This window comes from Astyanax mexicanus, chromosome 14 (assembly GCF_023375975.1).
Source record: "Astyanax mexicanus isolate ESR-SI-001 chromosome 14, AstMex3_surface, whole genome shotgun sequence".
Taxonomy (NCBI): Eukaryota; Metazoa; Chordata; class Actinopteri; order Characiformes; family Acestrorhamphidae; genus Astyanax; species Astyanax mexicanus.
Window position 1 is genome coordinate 37,768,261 of NC_064421.1, and position 11,927 is coordinate 37,780,187.

The window sequence follows — 11,927 nt, forward strand, 5'->3', positions numbered from 1 at the left end:
TCAACTATCAGAGTTCATAGGCTTTTTATCCAATATTTTTATTTACTTTTCATGACTTTTTCATGACTTTGTGCCATTTTGTCCTACAACATCAGTGCAGACATAACCCTAATTATAGTTGGTTTGATAAAAAAAGAAAAGCATTTCTTTAAGCAATCCTCAATAACAAAATGTGTGGCAAATCCTGCAGGTCTAATGCAGGTCTTAATAACTTAATTATTTTATGCACTGATGAGCTTTTATCATGTTTAACCTTAAAACAGTGGTTCACATTTTCATCGAACAACATGACAGACAACCTACATTTTGAATATGTTTTACAAAAATGTATATAAATAATAGTATTAAATTAAATAATAAAATATAATTTGTGTATTTTTAATAATTTAATTTTGCACATATTTGGCTGTTGGGGAACATGCTGGCTGAGATTTCGAAATTGTGTAGCTCTACAGTGTGATGGGGGAGGGCAGCGCTGCAGGGGGCAGAGGGAACTGCACTGTTTGCTGGGGGGAAATACCGGGGTTGGGCCGAGACTTAATTCCAATTAAGAAATATCACACATTTTACTAGATACTTAGCAGTTCTGCATATTCTGTAGTTTGGATATTTATGTCTCTGCCTTATATTTGTATGAATGAAGCCAGACAGCATTTTTTTTAACAAAACAGACATAATCAAACACTAAAATTTATAGAGCAAATTTCCATGACTTTTCCAAAACATCCTGCATATTTTTTTTCCAACTTTATCCATGCCTGGAAATTGCTATTTTCAAATTTCAGTACTTTTTCAGGTTTTTCATGAACATACAAACCCTGTAATATAAATATAACTCTCTTTTACCAATCTAATATGAATTATTTTATTTTTCATTTAAATATTCACTAATAAAAGTCCTAAGAAGAGGAAAAAGTGTGATTAATTATGTCTACAGAAAACAATTTGGTGATTAAGCTGATGTGTCTGATATCTGAAATATTACAGTTTGCACTTTAAGTTTGTACATATGTTCAGCATTGTGCTGTTCTGTGTTTTTAGAACATAAACACTTACAAGTAACAGTATTTAACAAGTGAATTAACACACTGACCCCATGTGTACCGAATATTTTAGCACATCCTGATTAGCTTTAGCTTTTTCGGTCTGAATTTCAGATACAGAGTGTTACAGTAAAAGGTGTGCCCTTTAAACCCAATCGCTTCCTGCACTTTAGTGAAGTGACTCATAGGTGAGAAACCCCATTAAGAGCTAGCAGAACCAGTGTGAGCATCGGTGAGAGAGTGTGCGTGTGTGTGTGTGGTGTGTGTGTGTGTGGGGGACTGGAGTTACTGATCCAAGGAGCACTTAACAAATTTACATTTAATTTTAGGAAAACCCTTAAGATATTTTCCCACAAAATATATTGGCCACATTAAAATGTGACTTCAAGTTTGTATCAAAGGTAAAAGATGGTATCTTTTTTGCCCCCAAAGCATGCCTGTTTTATTAATGCAGGGGCTCGCTGAATTCAGGGGCTAATTTTTTAATTTCATAACATTATTCGTTGCGAGTAACCCAGGGGCACAGCAGATTATACATGGCATGCCACTAATGCGCATGTTTTACACACGCTATTTAATTTATAAAATGAACTTCTCTCTGCATAAAAAACTGAATTCAGCATACTGTGCACTAGCAATAAAAATACAATTTCTGGAACTGAAAAAATGTACCAATAAAAGTGTCCCATTTAACTACAAGATACGTAATTTCATACATAACATAAATAAAAAACAATACTAAACATAATAAAATAAGATGAAGGCATAATGAGGCAGATGATGATTTACTGTACTTTATATATGTGCTATTATTATTTTGGAATCTTTCTACTCCTATTCTGTTTGTTTAAGAAATCCTCTCCTACCTGATTTGCCCGTTCTTCTTCGCCAGCTCATCCAAGTATCTTTTCCGAGCGTAGAAATTGTGAACATACGTTCTTACAAAGTAGCCTCTCCATCTCTGCTGAATCTGTACAAAAAAGGGTAGTTTGTCTTTTTCATGCTGGAATTTTCAAATACATTCTATATTAGTGCATGCAATAGCACCAATACCAACATATCAAGCATAACATTATGACCACACATTGTCCATTTTATCAGTTCCACTGATCATACAGGACACTCTGTAGTTCTATAATTACATACTGTAGTCCTGTATCTGTTTCTCTACATACTGGTACTTTATTATCCTCCTTTCACACTGTTCTTGTGCTGCTGGAGTTTTTAAACACTGTGTTTAATCACTCACTGTCCTCCACTCTATTACACACTACTACCTACAGCTGCTCAACCTTATAGATAAAGTAAGCTCTGAATCTGTTGCTGCACAGTTTGTATTGGTCATCTTCTAGTTCTTTTTCAGTGCCCACAGGACACTGCCCTGAGGACGCTTCCCACAGGACGCTGCACACAGGATGATGCCCACAGGACACTGCCTACAAGACACTGCCCAAAGAACACTGCTGAAGAACTATTCTCAGTCCTGCAGTGACACTGAGGTGTTTAAATACTCCAGCAGCACTGCTGTGTCTGATCCACTCATACCAGCACAACACACACTAATATCTCATACACCACCACCATGCTCCTCAGTGCTAATCACTGCAGTGCTGAGAATAATGATCCACCACAAATAATAGCTGCTCTGTGGTGGTCCTGAGCATTGAAGAAAAGGAGAAGTCTTTTTTAAACACATTTAAAAAAACACACTCTGCTTTTAGTTAGAAGAATGTGATCATTAGAATTATTATCCTCATTGATTTCACAACATGACTGAAAGCAGCTACAAAACTAAGTAATCCTTTGACTTTCCATTACAATTACTCATCTGCTTGTGATCACTGTCACACATTAAAGAGAAAGAACTGAGTGTGCTGTCCGTAACTGCTTCAACTAGAGCACCGCGGTCCTGCAGTAGAGTGGACAGATGTCCTTCAGCCTAATTACAGGATTAAAACAATAGCAGGAGAAAAATAATAAGGCAAAAACAAAACAAAATTAGAATTGCCATTGATCAGCAGTCAATAGATAATTCTAAATAAAGTAATTGCGGGCTCGGATTCAGAGTTCACTGTGACCTTTCCGACAGGTAAAATCAATGACGCATATTGCTCAATTAGATCTAATACAAACCATGCTCCCTTGTAAACACTGGTTTCTATTAACAGGCTAACACGCTGGCCTGTGGTAAAGAGTGTGATAAAGAGCGAGGGAATAAAGATGGATTTAAAGTGGCGGCACTGTGAGAACACTGCTAGAACTTGTGCTTCTGCTACTTTCAAAAATGCACTGATACGCTTTATCAAATGTGCAATTGTGTGTTCTTGTTGTTAAATCCAGAATTTATAAAATAACAAAAACAGATATATTCCATTTACCCATATAATGTACAAAGGAATGTATTGGGACAGCTCATCATTCAAGTTATTATAAATAGTTACAAATATTTGTTTTCTGCTTTTGTTTGAGTAACTTTATCTACTGTTCAAGAAAGACTTTCCACTAGATTAAAAGTATTCAAAAAGATGATACAGGAACCAGTAGGAAAGGTATCTTGGTCATCAAGATTGCATTAACCAAATATACAGCACACAACTCAGATAACACTGTCAGTATTACTTGATTAAATCAATTCTGCTTATCTAAAATATGCCTTAAATTTGATCTTAAAATGAACTGATCTTAAATGTATGTATACTAACCTTCAATTAAAAAATAATTACTTTAACCATTTTAAGTCTGCATTGACAGCACAGATATACACAAGGTATTGCAACAGGCTGTCTAACATATTCTGTATATCCAGTCTGGGCTGAAAATTCATGCTTCCATTTTCACGATTGCTCCCTTATTTCTCCCTTATAAATTTTTACATTCCCGCTTCTTCCCGGACATAACACTCTATCTTTTACAGGAGCAGTAAAACCCGTCTGGCCCGCTGAGCTGCTTCTGTTGCGTCTAAGTGGTGACAGGACCTTCGCTCTTACAGACTATGACCTCTAAAATGGGGTCAGGTTCCACTGCTCCAGTTAGACTCGTGTATCAGGAGTGGGCTAGGATCGCGGGCACGGGGCGTGGGGTCTGGTCTCGGTTCTGATTTCGGTTAAAGTCCAAACATCACAGTAATGCTAATCCTCAGTGGTAATATGCTGCTCTTCAATAAACTATGAAATTCTGTACGACTTGTAAAAAGTTTCACTTCGAGGAAGAACGCTCTGTGGGATCGTAAAGCTACGATTTCAGTGCATATCTCTACCGCTATAAAAGTGCCAAAGTATCACTCAAACCTTTCTGATTTATAGAGCCTGAAATACAACATGCTGAACTGATAAAACTGCAGGACTTTACATTAGTTTTAAACTGGGTTTTTTAAAGGTAGCATGGTTAGCTACATGATATGTAATAGAAAAATGTTAATAATGGTGTAAGTGCACACTTGCATTAGCATTTGTGATTGCATTATAACCTGTATTATAATCTTTTAGAAGGGAAATTTCACCAACACAGATTATCTGAGCATTTATATTGGGTACTTATTGGGTACGTATAATTTCTTCACACTTTATTTGTTTATTTATTTGTCATTACAGAAGACTAGAATTTGATGTTGATGTTAAGTTTCTTTAGGTACAATATCATGCATGTATTCTAAAAATGCATTTTAGAATGGTTAAAACTCAAAACTATTGGAAATCCCTGTCTAACCCAATGCTTGGAATTGTTCTTGCAAAGTCTAGAATCATTATTTTTGTAGTAATATTCCATAATTTTTTGCAAAGAAATAAAAATCCTTTTTTGAAGCCAAACACAACCAAAACTGTATTACTAATACTAAACTGAGCAAAAAGCCAATTCTAAAACCCCTTAAAAGTTGTTTGTTTCATAACAATATTGGCTCGTTTTATTCTATTTGCAAAAAACAGTAATTATTAGCAAAAGCCTTTCACGGCCAATTCAAGCTGTCTTTTCACACACTTCAGGTAGAGTATGAATGGAGAGCATATGCAGTTCTGGTAGTTACTGGAGAAATATGCCGCTCATGATTAGAGCTTTACAAGACAGCAGCGTTTCCTGCAGAGCTTTGTAGTTAGGGCGGCCGCTATGACAACACAGGCCGCCCACTTTGACTGCTTCTAAAAGAATAGCGGGATCTGTTGGGTAAATGTTACTGCATGTTACTGTAAATGTTACTGTATCTATAACCCGTTGCTACACCAACAAACAACAAACAGTGAATCCCCCCCCAAAAAAAAAAAAAAAAACACTTGTTACAGGGCTAAAAATAAAGCTGTGCTGTGTTACATGTGTTAATTTTTATTAATTAAATGGGACTTTCATCTGATTACTTTATACCTCGATATTTTATTTTTTAAATAACATGTAGTATAATGAGATTTTTTTTTTCATCATTTTCTCCCCAATTTACAAGGCCGATTTTACAACCCACTCATTAAGACTCCCCCTATCACTAGTGATGCCCCAACACCAGGAAGGTGAAGACTAGCACATGCCTCTGATACATGTGAAGTCAGACTTTGCCTCTTTTCAAACTGCTGCTGATTGTAGCATTGCCGAGTAGCATCACAGCGCACTCGGAGGAAAGCTCAGCGACTCGGTTCTGATACATCAGCTCATAGATGCCTAGTGCTGATTGACATCACCCTTTGGAGTGATGAGGGGAGAGAGTGCCATCTACTCACCCAGAGAGAACAAGGCCAATTGTGCTCTCTCAGGGCTCTGGTAGCTGATGGCAAGCTGCATGAGCACAATTCGATCAAAGTGGCAGCTCGGAGCCCTAATATTATACAAATATTTGAGAGAGAAAACAAATTTCCAACATTACATCAATTAATTTGCTCATGCTTGTCTGGTAAAGTGGCGCCTATTTTTTTTAAGGTTTTAGTGAATTTATTGTCACTTTTAAACTGTAATAGAATTACTGCTGCATCATGCGAATCAGCTGCACTGTGACTTCTGCTTATAAAACCTTTGTGCCTTTGACCATCCTTTGTGAATTTCATCAGATACTTCATTACAAACTTCAGAGCAAGTGACTCTGATTCACTAAATTGTGTAAGAGATATTTACCTTGACAGCCATCTTATTGTAGAAATGTATCTTCATGAGAAAATATGCTGTCTGTAAAGAGAGAAAGACAGCATTACAGTACAGCCAACAGCTTCACATCCACTCTCAACATGCAGGAAGAGAAAACCTGCTTTATACATGAAACATAATGAGTCCGGGAGACGCGGGAAGCAGAGGTAAGTCAGGCTGTGTATTGAAGTGTCTCAGCTGCTCCTAATGCACACTGCAGACATGGCTGGGAAAATCCATGGTAGTCAAGCTAAAAGATAATGGAGATATATGACAACATGCTCGATGCTGAGTTTCATAATCAATGAAGCTCCACCAGGAATACACTGACTAACCAGAGAGGGGAATGTTCACAGCCTGCAATGAGCTATGTGCTGTGGGATATCCAGGAAGCACTTTTGAGAACTTTCACACTGTCCCACAACTGCCACACAACTTTACGATTTCCTCTGTGATAATGCGTGAGAGATGAACAATAATTATTCCATCTGTCCCACAGTGGGAACATTTAACCTCTGCCTTTAACTCATCTGTGCAGTAAACACACATACTAGTGAACACACTAGTATTTATTTTGCACAAAAGACTGAAAGTCCAGACCAAACAAGGTAGGAGTGAACGTTCCTTAATATGATCTTTTTATTGTTTTTGTGAGAATACAAAACCTCATTCTGCTGCTCTATGGCATCAAAACGGTCTTGTTTTCAAACTAGCTGGGTTACAGTAACTGTCTAGCCTGGAGATTTAATATTTTTTACCAATTTGAAACACTGTGTCTACTGACTATATTAATCTATTCTTTTTCAGTAAAGAAATATATTATATTATGGGCTCTTTAGGCATCTGTGAGTTAGCATTCATTACCGAAAATCTACTTGGGCCAGCTCAATATCAATGGATATCAGCTCCAAACAAGAACTGTGTAATGATGGACAAAAGAGGGATTAGAAGACTAAAATGATGCCCCCTTTTAACAGATGAGATAAAGGCATTCTGTAGCAAATCAATACAGATCGTCAAATTACAAAGCTACTTCAGATGTAAGTCGTGGCACGCCTGTAACTGCTGAATGTTAATGAGTGTAATCATAACATAATCAATATTACACGACTCTCCAGCTTACCTTTAGCCTCTCCCTGAAGTGCTGCCGTGCTGCAAAACCCCGACATGTTTTCTGGATCACGGTCGCCTGCCGGTGGATATGGCTGCAATATGGGGATATGGAATTTCCCAGTTATTCACATTCCATTACTAAGAGCACCGTGCAGGAGATTAACAACTCTGCAGTCGAACCCGAGACGAGAGCGTTTTAGGGAACATTCAGAAACCTTTCTAAACCTTTCTCCTGTGAGACGCAAATGGCCGGCACTTCTCAGACAACTCTACATTTGCATTCATCATGAAAAGCTCCCTCTAAATGCCCGTCTATGGCGATTTTGAACTCAGGAAGGCCATCAGTTTCAAAAAGACCATTTATAACCCCAGAAAATCAATGCATAAATGGGGAGGGTGGTAACCCAGGAGCTGCACTTAAAGAGCTTAGATTGTGCCTAATTAACCACTTAACATACTGATCAATTAACTAAAGTAATCGAAATTAACCTACTGTCTGGAAGTTTGTCTGCTGAACGCACAGAAATATATGGAGGTTACGTTGTGGGAGCACCAAGTGTTCTTCATAATTTCTATGTCTCAAGACTGAGATAGACGTGATTTATGGGATTTAAGGCCACATTAAACTGAGCTCAAGGCTTGAATTGCCCTCAGCACTTTAGGTTCATTCTAAGACTCAGACTTGATCAGTTAGTTGGACAATAGCCTCACTCTGCTCCTTCACTTAACAGATTAGATTATGTTACCAGTTACATTAGCTGCAGTCCTTAAGATTCTTTTGCTTTTAAATTGAAGCAATAGTGTTCCTGAGTGGGTAGAGGGCAAATATTATACTAAATGGTATCATGTGCTTTTGCTATCATTCCTGTAAAGCCATATACTGTATATTCATTCTAATATACGGGTTGTCTGATAGGATTTTTTTCTGAATATAACATCTTTTGCTGGTTGCCTCAGAAATCATGGTGCTGAAACTATAGCTACTGCAAACATGTAGATATCACAACAACAATCTCTGCCTTTGTCTGCTCATTCATGCATCACTAAACCAAATAAACACAAAATAAGATAAGAGAACTAAAATCACCAGATTCATTTACTGTAAAAGGAGACTGCACCTCAATACATTTTAAAAGTTTTTTTTAGCATGTTTGGTGCAGTTGCCCATTCTCACCTAAAATGTACAGACTGCCAGGAGAAGTTTATTGCAGCTATGGAAGCAAGCAAGCAAACTGTGTTAGTAGAGGCAGCCTGAAAAGCCTGGCATCTATGAGCAGAGACTTAGCTAGCCATAGCTCGATAAATTATCACAACCATTAGAGTAGTAGAGATAGGCATTTCAATTAATTGATTTTTTAAATAGGTTTGTTTAAAATGTTCAAAAAATAAAATCACTGAAATAATACACATTTGCCAATCAGCTTACAGAGTATGACTCGTCATCTCTTGCCACTGTGTGTCAGTTTGGCAAACAGCATGAGCTTTGCATCTGTGGATGGGTGAGTCAGGAAACTGTTCCTAATGTTTGGATATTGGACTGCTGTGCTGTAGATGATGTAAAAACATGGGCTGTCTAGACGAATGACAGGCTAAATATGACCATATTGAAAACTCTCACCTCAGGTACGCTCGAACTTGACAGCCTCTGAACCAGCTTTGAATTTTGACTGCTGCATCATGCTCTCGCTGTCTGTTTTCTTCAGCAATCCTATAATGTTACAGAATCAGAATCTGAGATTTTTTAATCACTATACATATTATATACATGCATCTGTCTTGGTGAGAACCATTTATGACATTTAGCTAACACATATCGAACTGACCAGACAATAACACAGATTACAGATTAACACAGACAATTTATGAATAAAAATAACAAGTCTGGAGATGTGCTACAGCCTGTATTTGCATTTAAGGATACTGACTGATACCAATAGATGAATATTGTAAAATTCTAAAAGAAGCATTATGTACAGTATTTACAGCTCTGGAAAAATTAGAGACCACTTAAAAATAATTTCTTTACATTTTACCAAATTAAAAACCTCTAGAATATAATCAAGAGGAAGATGGATGATCACAAGCCATCAAACCAAGCTTAACAGCTTAAATCTTTGCACCAGGAGTGACATAAAGTTATCCAAAAGCAGTGTGTAAGACTGGTGGAGGAGAACATGCCAAGATGCATAAACACTGTGATTAAAAACAGGGTTATTCCACCAAATACTGATTTCTGAACCCTTAAAACTTTATGAGTATGAACTTGTTTTCTTTACATTATTTGAGAAAGTCTAAAAGCTCTGCATCTTTTCTTATTTTTTGCAAAATGCTTTAAATAACACTATATTTATTTGGAATTTGGTGTCAGTAGTTTATAGAATAAAACAACAATGTAAATTTTACTTAAACATTTACCTACAGTAAGCACAATCAGAGAACCTGATTCAGAAACTGAAGTGGTCTCTTATTTTTTTTCACAGCTTTATAATATTGTAAGAAGTAAGTTAAGTGATATGAGTGTAGCTGTGCAGTTTATTCAAAGTTAAACCCTTTTTTGTTACTTTCTAATTTGACTACTTTACATGTTAGCTTGTCCACCTATGCCTTTATGTTGAAATCCTCTACTTCTTGATTAAACCTGAACAGTTTGTTTGTTTGTTTTAATACTTTTCTCATTTATTTTGGGGGTTAGTTTGTTTATGTAGCTTCTTACTTTATTTTAACCTGATAATAAAGTTCATGTTTATTGTATTTTCTTTATTAGTTTAGCTGTATGTTCAGCTGCAGTAAAAATCTGGGTATTGTCAGTGAATCCTTTAAAAATAAAGTCTGTAAAAGGAGACTTTATGAAACATAGATTTAGTAAACTAGTTAGTTAAGCTAGTTAACTAACCTAGCTCTCCACCATTACCTGAATAACCTGTAGCTTATTAAACGCTCTTTTCACTCGGCAGCTCATCCCAAACATAACCACAGCGTCCCTCTGTTAGTAAGCCTGTGTTAAAGTGTTTCTTTACCTGTTTTGAGTGTAATATTCCTCTTTTATTACATTAATCTGAGTGTAGAGCTGCAGCAGCGCCGCCATGTCCGCGCTAGTGTACTGTTCTCATGACAACAAGAAGAGTCCAACTCTCGCGCAGCGCGGGGGAGGGGGCGGGGTCATGTCGGGAGGGGGCGGGGTCTTTGCTGTATTAAAAAGTTTATACAGCTCTGAGACCACTTCAGTTTCTGAATCAGTTTCTCTGATTTTGCTATTTATAGGTTTATGTTTGAGTAAAATGAACATTGTTGTTTTATTCTATAAACTACAGACAACATTTCTCCCAAATTCCAAATAAAATATTGTAATTTAGAGCATTTATTTGCTTAAAATGAGAAATGGCTGAAATAACAAAAAATATGCAGATATTTCAGACCTTAAATAATGAAAAGAAAACAAGTTCATATTCCTAAAATTTTAAGAGTTCAGAAATCAATAATTTGTGGAATAACCCTGTTTTTTAATTGTTTAATATCTTGTTTAATCTTGTAAACCTGCCTGCTATCCAGAATGTCACGTTTCCTATTTGTAGCTAAAGAGGACTTAGCATAGTCCTTTTAAATGCATTTTAGCATTTGAGAAATAAAATTAAATTCAAATAAAATTTACTGATGTTGTCACAAAGCAGCTTTACAGAAATGTGATCACAGGGCAGAGAATCAGGCAAAACATTGAATATTCAACACAGAACTGATAGTGAGCGACAAAGACAAGGAAAAACTCCCTTAAAGCTGGAGGAGGAAGATACCTTGGGAGGACCAAATCTCACATATAAGGGGGGACCATCCTACCACTGGTCAGACAGCTTTTAAATGAAGATATGGATCGTAGCTAACATGACAACTTTTAAAATACATATATTTCAGTTTGTTTTAAAATAGGAATGGTATCATAAAAGCAGTATCTTAAAGGGGACAACAATACATCAATCCGTTTTCTGTGAATCAGCTAAAGGGTTTGGCGTCAGGAATTACATTCTTCTATGCATCCTCGGGTGCAACAAAGTACCCTGGCACCACCCCTCATCCATCAGCCCCACCCACCAGATCAGTTGATGATCTGCTATCTTTAAAGGAGAACTCCGGTGTGAAATTGACTTTGGGTGTAGTAAAACATGATAAAGAGTACAAACATTTGTTGAATAGCATACCTCTGTTCTCCCACAGCTTTTCGAGATCCAGCAATTTGTTTCAGACTAGAATAGGTTTTGACGGGGTATATTTTGCCCCTACAGAGAAATCATTTTTGTACTCCGTTATCCAGGCTTAAAGTAGCTTCGAGCATGTAATGTTGACTGAAGTACATGCTGTATACATGAAGACGTGGCTGGGATGTGTGCTGTGCTCAGACTGCAGGTTTAGCCGGCATTACAAAGAAGAAGACGAAGGGAAAAGAAGACAGAATGGTTTGCGTTTGTGCCTTTTCAGGCTGCAATATTACATGCTCATCACTCTTCTGATCATGACGTTACTGCCGCTCAGAGATGTAGTTTACGCTACGGATTGCAAACTTTTTTTTATTATTAAACTTCTTGTGCACTTATAAAGTTCTAAATGGCTTGTTTTTAATGTCAGAGGTGGAGCTACTTTGAGCCTGGATAATGATGTAAAAAGTGATTTATCTGCAGGGGCAAG

The 11,927-nt window shown here is 36.9% G+C and overlaps 1 protein-coding gene across 2 annotated transcripts in view; it reads right to left on the minus strand.

Moving 5' to 3' along the window:
* The window catches only part of spata17 (spermatogenesis associated 17), a 64,157-nt gene extending 53,788 nt beyond the window's left edge, over positions 1-10,369 (minus strand). For both annotated transcript variants that reach the window (XR_002650310.2, XM_007237296.4), the window contains exons 1-5: positions 10,271-10,369; positions 8,872-8,961; positions 7,264-7,345; positions 6,132-6,182; positions 1,910-2,013 (exon numbers count right to left, since the gene is read on the minus strand). Coding sequence is in view for 1 of the 2 variants with exons in the window: in XM_007237296.4 (XP_007237358.3) it covers positions 1,910-2,013; positions 6,132-6,182; positions 7,264-7,345; positions 8,872-8,961; positions 10,271-10,338 (395 nt within the window). In the remaining variant the exon portion in view is untranslated. The remainder of the gene's footprint in view (positions 1-1,909; positions 2,014-6,131; positions 6,183-7,263; positions 7,346-8,871; positions 8,962-10,270) is intronic.
* Between the last annotated feature and the right edge of the window lie 1,558 nt (positions 10,370-11,927).